The sequence below is a fragment of the Lactuca serriola genome, chromosome 3 (assembly GCF_051521515.1).
Source record: "Lactuca serriola cultivar US96UC23 chromosome 3, Lser_US96UC23_V15, whole genome shotgun sequence".
NCBI classification, from domain to species: Eukaryota; Viridiplantae; Streptophyta; class Magnoliopsida; order Asterales; family Asteraceae; genus Lactuca; species Lactuca serriola.
The window spans coordinates 10,593,589-10,601,217 of record NC_136410.1 but is presented as its reverse complement, the minus strand read 5'-3'; the positions used below and the strand labels follow the sequence as shown (position 1 = coordinate 10,601,217).

Sequence of the window (7,629 nt, the reverse complement as noted above, 5' to 3'; positions counted from 1 at the left end):
AATCTTTTATTAATGATTTTGAAGTTGTCATTACCAGCTTAATATCAATCTTTCTCAAGTGGTTTCACTAGTTGCGAAAAGATTGTTGGTTCATGAAACCCCTTGTAGCCATAACTAAACCAAGGCGACATAAACATAATAATAATGTTACTAATTAAATGTCACTCTAAATCGAACTATTTTAAACTCTATTCACTTAAAACATCCTTTGATATATTATCCTCAAAACACTTGACTTGTGAATTTTAATAGTTTATATGTATCAATTGTAATTAAATAACGTGTATATACAACTAACAAGTATAAAGTAGTGTCATGTCCAACAAGTTCTATATAATACATATGAATTGGTCTTAAAAAATGATTTAGCTAGAATGGGTTAGGGTTAGGGTTAGGGTTAGGGTTAATAGGAGATTAGGATCAACGACACTGGTCTTGCACTTGGTTTAAAAAGTATAGGGACTTAAAATTACAATATGATAAAGTTCATGGACTTAAACAATATATTTGATCCTTCTAGATTTCAAATGGGATCGTTCAAGATTGACGTCTGAGTCTGAGTCTGACTTTCCTTTTACTTTCCATGTTTTTTATTCTATAGCGTGAAAGACCGAGTAGGGCGTTGAATCGCTTATCTGCAGACTGCGATACTATATAATCCATGCTTTCATCTCAAATTGAAATCATCTTCTACAAAACTTATCTAAGTGGGTTTTCTTGATCATCTGCGACGTTATACATAGTGCCTTTGATTCTTACAAGTGTTTTCGTTTTCAACCCAAAAAATCACGCAAAAATGACTTGGATTTCAATATTCACGGGAAAATCTGGATTTGCTGCTTCTTCTACAGCTGAAGATGTTACAAAAGGAGTCGATGGAACTGGCCTCACCGCTATTGTTACTGGTAATTTTACTTCTAATTCATGTTTGTGTGTGTGTGTTCCTGTGCTCTGTTTCTGATTGATGAATAATTGAATATTGCTCCGTCGGATCCTGATCGCTGTGTGTTTGTTTGCGGAAACTATTTTCCGATTGACTTCTTGAAGTCGATGAACTTTTCATCTATGCCATTATCAGTTGTTTGTCTATATCTGGACGATTCTAATTGATGTTGAAGTTACAACCCTGATCTATTTGATCATTAAGATTAAGAAGTCGAAATAAAAAACAGGGATCATAGAGTTTTGAAATTTTGTTACTAAAATTTGAAGCGGGATTTGATAGTGATCTGACGATTATTTATAAACCATTATCTGCATATTCTAATGAAGCTAAATGTCCTCATCGTCTAAATTTGATGCAACCGAATATGAACATAATATTCAAAAGAATATGAACATAATATTCAAAATCCTCTTAAACCCCCCGTTGTATTTGACTTTCAGGAGCTACAAGTGGCATCGGATTAGAAACGGCACGTGTGCTTGCCTTACGTGGGGTGCATGTGGTTATGCCAGTCAGAAACATGGAATCTGGTAAAAAAGTGAAAGAAAGCATCGTCGAGAAAATCCCCAACGCAAAAATTGATGTGATGGAGTTAGATATCAGCTCACAGGAATCCGTTCGACAATTTGCATCACAGTATTGTTCAAAGGGGTATCCATTGAACATCTTGATGTAAGACAAAGACAAATTCGTTTGATCATTTATTAAATTGGGGATGTTGGAAATGAACTGATTTTATCAATTTTCTTTTGTATTAAAAAGTCTGAATGCAGGGATCATGAGTCCTCCCTTCTCTCTTAGCAAAGACAACATAGAATTGCAATTTGCAACCAACCATGTTGGTATGTGTCATCGTTTCCATACTACTTATATATATATATATATATATATATATATATATATATATATATATATATATATATATATATATGCCGTTTTAGATGCAGAAAGGGACATACATAAATAATTTGTTTAATTTGTTACTTGTAGGTAACTTCCTTTTGACAAACTTGTTGTTGGATACCATGAAAAAGACTGTGAAAGAAAGTGGGAAAGAAGGAAGAATCGCTATTCTTTCATCAGAGATCCACAGGATGACATACAAAGAAGGAATTAGGTTCGATAAAATCAATGATGAGAAGAGGTAAACCTTCCTTTCCTTTCAAGATGGGATGCATGTCATTATAATATTCTATAAACCTTCATTTATAATGCGTGTGTGTTTTTTTTGCTGATTCATGCATGATATGGTTTTCAGCTATAGCGCATTCTCAGCTTATGGGCAATCAAAACTTGCAAATGTATTGCATGCGAAAGAGCTGACAAGGAGGTTTCAGGAAGAAGGTGTGAAAATAACTGCAAATGTTGTGCACCCTGGAGTTATTGCCACCAACCTTGCACGCAATGGCGGTTTCAATGGTATAATATATCTATCTCTCAACCCCTAATTTCACATCCAATTTCTTATTTACTCCCCCAATACTGACTATATATATATATATATATATATATATATATATATATATATATATTGTGTCTTCACAAGAAATTAGTCCTCTTAGTTTTTCCATATATGAATGCATGCATGCTGAATTGATTGATGATCTGTAACTTGTGTTGATATTTACAGCTTTTTTCTATGGTGTATTCAACCGCATCTTGAAGAACATCCCACAGGGAACTGCAACTACATGCTATGTAGCCTTGAACCCACAAGTTGAGGGGGTTAGTGGTGAGTATTTTGCAGACAGCAACTTGGGTAAAGCAAGCAAACATGCTCAAGATGCAGAGCTCGCTAAGAAACTCTGGGATTTCAGTATGAATCTCACCAAATCCAACTAATCTATCTATCTATCTAAAGATATCTGCTGGTCAACTCCTTGTATGTTCATGTAGCATATAGATAATCTACACTACACATTCAATGTAACCGTATCTGTTGTCACAAGAGTTGTGAAATTTTTATATATGTAACCTTGTTTACTTTTTCTTTAATGGTGAATGAAACTCAGTTTTTGTCAACGTCAATAGACTTATCTTTCGTGGGTTTGTTAGGAGATGATTTGTACATAACAAATTTTCTCCATACACAACAATTGATGCTTTAAAATATTGTACTGTACAACTCTATAATGCATAAATTGTTGTGTATAGTAAAATTTTTTTGTGTAAGATCATTCAGCCAACCCATTGAGTCGGGAAACAAACTCATTAGCATTGTATCTTTTGTTTATGAAAGAAAGTTTATGGGCCTACATTCCTCGGGTCAATTTGCCGTGTCCAAAAGAACACTCGACTTAATATTATTAAGCGAACCCCGACTCAATGGGCCATTGAGTTGGGGAAAAGGATATCCATGATTAGAGGGTTGGTTTTGTACTTTTTTTTTAAAATTCAATAGTAATTGACACGGATATTATGGTTTTGTAGTTTGTATAATGAGTCTTTATTTTTTTTTCTTAATTCTACTCGAATCATTTGGTTTTCTTTTGTTGTGGTTTCAGTCTTTATAAGAGTTACCTTGATTAAATTTACAAACTATTAAAAAACTTCAATAAAGATATATGCTTTTAACTTGCTAGCTAACTAGTTTAATTGAAAAAAACTCAAATAAACTAACTAATGATTAAAAGATATATAAAAATATAAATAAATGAATAAAATGTTGTTTTTTGGTTTTATCGGTTCTGTAATCAATCTAAAATTCAAATTAATAATTAGTTTCTGTTGAGACTATCTAAAATTTGAATATTAAAAACTTATTATTTCAATCCGACTTGTGTCCAATTAGAAGAGTCATGCCGAATATGTAAAACTCATATTTTAGGGCTAGAAGTTTTAATTTTTAAGTATATCTTTTCTATAATGAAAACTAAAAATTAAAATAATTAACTTAATAAACAATAATGCTTATAATTATTTTTAAAGTTAGTCGATTTAAAAAAATAAATTAAATATTAATTAAATACTTAGATGCTAAACTAGGTTAATATCTTGAAAATTGAGAATTAAGAAATGCTATTTAAATAAATACATTTAATTTGGATTTTGACTTGTAAAAAAATTATAAGCAAGATTGAAAAAAATAAAATATAATCTGTTTGATGTCTTTTATCAAATATGGTAAAAAAAAATTGGAATTAATTTAGTCAAATTCAAAATATTTATAACACAATATTTTTAATTTGGTCATATAGCCTCTGATATATCTATTACTTACCAGATCTAATAAAAGAATGTGTTTAGTTCCATGTTAGAGAACCCTAAATATATTATTGAAAATCAATTTAAAATAAAAATAGTATTATTAATTCAATCAATAATTATAGACTATTAGACAACCCTAAATATACTATTGAAAGTCAATTTGAAGTAAAAAAAGTGGTATGTGGACTTAGTTTTGGAAACTTAAATATAACCTTGTAGTTGCTTAGATCTGGACCTAAAATATCAAACACATTAATTAAAAAAATTGGAATAGAGTTGTTCCCTTGTTGGTAACCAAATTTTGTTAAAGAACAATAAAAAGTCCAGGGACCAAATTTTAGTTTTGTTAAAGAACAATAAAAAGTCCAGGGACCAAATTTTGACATATGACAAATTGGTTGGGGAACAAAAAAAGACCCCTAATTCCCTCATTCACCACATTTCAAACGATTAGCGTCTCGAGAACAAGCACATTCACTGGGAATTTCTGTGATGTTGTGCGCACAAGCACAACCACGACGGACTCGACCGAGCTTCATCAGGAGTCGCCTCGTGTGAAGAGAGCTAGGGCCGTCGAGGAGGCGTGTAATGGGTATGAGCAGATTCTGTTCAGTTCAGTTGGATGAATAATAGCCTAGTGGTTGGGTATGCTGGCAATGCTTTTGCTGGGTCAGACAAAGTGAACGTTCAACTAATTGATGTCATCAACAAGGAGATTAAGATCCGGAGCCCTGTTTTGTCGCAACAGGTTTACAGCGGCGAGGAGGGTCATTTAGCATATTTGGACCCAACCCAAGGTCGCCGCCGGTAGTCATTAACGGAAGATGGGGCCGTTTGCTGACTTAAAGTTGGATAACGTCATAAGTCATAACCCCTGTTCATCAAGATGCCGGGAAATTTGGACATATTTTTCAATATCCACTTACGGCGGCTAGTGGAGGCACCGGGTTCTGGAATCTGGGGTGGCCCGCGCATTCAATCGCTTGCCCCAGTTATTATATTCTTCTTAGATTGATGCTCTGTAACATTATATATAGTGGTACTTTGATGCAAGTTTTTATTACAACTTGAAATCATCTACTACAAAATCTTCCTCTAAGTGGAAAAATGACATGGATTTCAATATGCACGGGAAAATCTGGATTTGCTGCGTCTTCTACAGCTGAAGATGTTACTAAAGGAGTTGATGGAACCGGCCTCACTGCCATTGTTACTGGTAATCTTACTTCTAATGCATGGGTGTGGCTGTATTCATGTCCTCTGTTTACTATATATGATATTGCTTCTCCCGAGTCTTATGTTTTTTATGATTGTTCAGTGATAGGCCTCAATCAACCATTTGGAAAAAAGTAAAAAAAAAAAACTGTTGATGGTTTGGTTGTGCCAAGTGTATCGTCAATCTAGGAGTTAGAAGAATGTCAATTTGCAGAAACTATTTTCCTATACATCGATTTAACCGGCCCTTAAGCCATAACATGTTCAACTGTATGACAATTTCATGATGAACTTTATAAACGGTTCATATCAATCAGTGATTTGTCAGTTGTTTGTCTATAACTACTGGACGATTTTTATTGATGTTGTAGTTAAAACGCTAATCTATTTGAACTTTAATATTGAGAACTGGCACTATAAAGTAGGGATACGTTCATATTATGAACCATATTTGCGTGTAACATGTTTTAATAAAACAAATATGCGCATGATCCATTAATCCATATTCAATCCTTTTACACCCATATTTTATATGACTTTCAGGAGCAACGAGTGGTATCGGATTAGAAACCACACGTGTGCTTGCCTTACGTGGGGTACATGTCATTATGCCAGTCAGAAACCTTGAATCTGGTAAAAAAGTGAAAGAAAGCATTGTTGAGAAAATCCCAAATGCAAAACTTGATGTGATGGAATTAGATATCAGCTCAATGCAATCTGTGCGACAGTTTGCATCACAGTATCGTTCAAAGGGGTATCCTTTGAACATCTTAATGTAAGACAATCTCATCATCTAAAACATTCCTTTGTGGTTAGTTATTTAGTTATTAGTTTAGATGTTGCAAATGAACTAATTCTGTTGATATTTGGTGTTGAAAAGTCTGAATGCAGGGATTATGACTCCTCCCTTCTCTCTTAGCAAAGACAACATAGAATTGCAATTTGCAACCAACCATGTTGGTATGTGTCATGCTCTCCATACTACTTCTATATGTTGTTTTAGATGCAGAAAGGGACATACATGGTGATGAAAAGGAATTGGTTTGTTTTGTTATTTAGGTAACTTCCTTTTGACAAACTTATTGTTGGATACCATGAAAAAGACTGTGAAAGAAAGTGGGAAAGAAGGAAGAATTGTTATTCTTTCATCAGAGATTCATAGGATGACATACAAAGAAGGAATCAGGTTCGATAAGATCAATGATGAGAAGAGGTAAACCTTTATTTTCTTTCAAGATTGGAAGCATCTCATTAAATTCTATAAACAATGAATTAACATGCATATATATGGTGTTTATTGGTGATTTGTGATACAGCTATTGCGCGTTCTCAGCTTATGGGCAATCAAAACTGGCTAATGCATTGCATGCAAAAGAACTCACAAGGAGGTTTCAGGAAGAAGGTGTGAAAATAACTGCAAATGCTGTGCACCCTGGAGTTATTGCCACCAACCTTGCACGCAATGGCGGTTTTAATGGTATATATATCTCTCTCAACCCCTAATTTCACATCCAGTTTCTTATTTACTCCCCAAAGATTAAATATATCTTCTTTCATTCTGACCAATATCATAAATTTGTGTTGGTGCAGCTGTATTCTATGGTATATTCAACCGTTTCTTGAAGAACATCCCTCAGGTTTCTTAAATTCTCCACTTGTTTGGCTTTATTCATTGCTTATTTTATCAAAGATGATTAGAAGACTGATTATATATAAATTATAATTGTGGTCAGGGGGCTGCAACTACATGCTATGTGGCTCTGCATCCACAAGTAAAGGGCGTTAGTGGCCAGTATTTTGCGGACAGCAACTTGTCTAAAGCAAGCAACTATGCTCAAGACCCTGAACTCGCCAACAAACTCTGGGATTTCAGTTTGAGGTTGACGAATTCAAAGTAATCTGGTCGTCAACTTCTTGGACCGATGTAAATTTCATAAAACAAATAATGTTGTATGTTTTTAACTTTTTATATATAATGGTATTTGTGGTAACAAGGGTTTTAGATGTTTTATGTAATCGTTTTTAGTTTATATGATGAATGAAACTCGTTTCTACATTTTAGTTTTAGGCTCTACTTTGGTTTGGAAACGACCCAAATAAGGGCTAAAGTGGCCTTCTGTGACATGCTATTTGGTCTCGCATTGGATTTTGCAACAGTATAATGGATATAAGACAGGTCCAATATGATAGCTGATGATTGGATGCGTTGAATCATTGAAAAATATAAATCTGTTATTTTTACACTTTCCAGTCTTACAACT

The 7,629-nt window shown here is 33.7% G+C and overlaps 2 protein-coding genes across 2 annotated transcripts; both read left to right on the top strand.

The window, feature by feature from the left end:
• The first annotated feature begins 587 nt into the window (after nt 1–587).
• Nucleotides 588–2,968, top strand: LOC145091466 (short-chain dehydrogenase TIC 32, chloroplastic-like). The gene is made up of 6 exons (XM_079029197.1): nt 588–905; nt 1,387–1,618; nt 1,709–1,788; nt 1,937–2,090; nt 2,205–2,365; nt 2,577–2,968. The coding sequence occupies exons 1-6, from the start codon at nt 797–799 to the stop codon at nt 2,786–2,788; spliced, it is 948 nt and encodes a 315-aa protein (XP_078885323.1). The 5' UTR covers nt 588–796; the 3' UTR covers nt 2,789–2,968.
• Nucleotides 2,969–4,586: 1,618 nt separating this feature from the next.
• LOC145091464 (short-chain dehydrogenase TIC 32, chloroplastic-like) lies at nt 4,587–7,429 on the top strand. The gene is made up of 7 exons (XM_079029196.1): nt 4,587–5,369; nt 5,912–6,143; nt 6,249–6,328; nt 6,428–6,581; nt 6,685–6,845; nt 6,959–7,005; nt 7,102–7,429. The coding sequence occupies exons 1-7, from the start codon at nt 5,261–5,263 to the stop codon at nt 7,264–7,266; spliced, it is 948 nt and encodes a 315-aa protein (XP_078885322.1). The 5' UTR covers nt 4,587–5,260; the 3' UTR covers nt 7,267–7,429.
• Nucleotides 7,430–7,629: the final 200 nt, after the last annotated feature.

Excerpts from the sequence above, each read along its gene's own strand:
- LOC145091466 (XM_079029197.1), top strand. The coding sequence starts at position 797 with ATGACTTGGATTTCAATATTCACGGGAAAATCTGGATTTGCTGCTTCT. Across the intron at positions 2,091-2,204 it reads AAAATCAATGATGAGAAGAG|CTATAGCGCATTCTCAGCTT; the intron begins GTAAACCTTCCT and ends TATGGTTTTCAG. Across the intron at positions 2,366-2,576 it reads ACGCAATGGCGGTTTCAATG|CTTTTTTCTATGGTGTATTC; the intron begins GTATAATATATC and ends TGATATTTACAG.
- LOC145091464 (XM_079029196.1), top strand. The coding sequence starts at position 5,261 with ATGACATGGATTTCAATATGCACGGGAAAATCTGGATTTGCTGCGTCT. Across the intron at positions 5,370-5,911 it reads CCTCACTGCCATTGTTACTG|GAGCAACGAGTGGTATCGGA; the intron begins GTAATCTTACTT and ends TATGACTTTCAG. Across the intron at positions 6,329-6,427 it reads ATTTGCAACCAACCATGTTG|GTAACTTCCTTTTGACAAAC; the intron begins GTATGTGTCATG and ends TTTGTTATTTAG.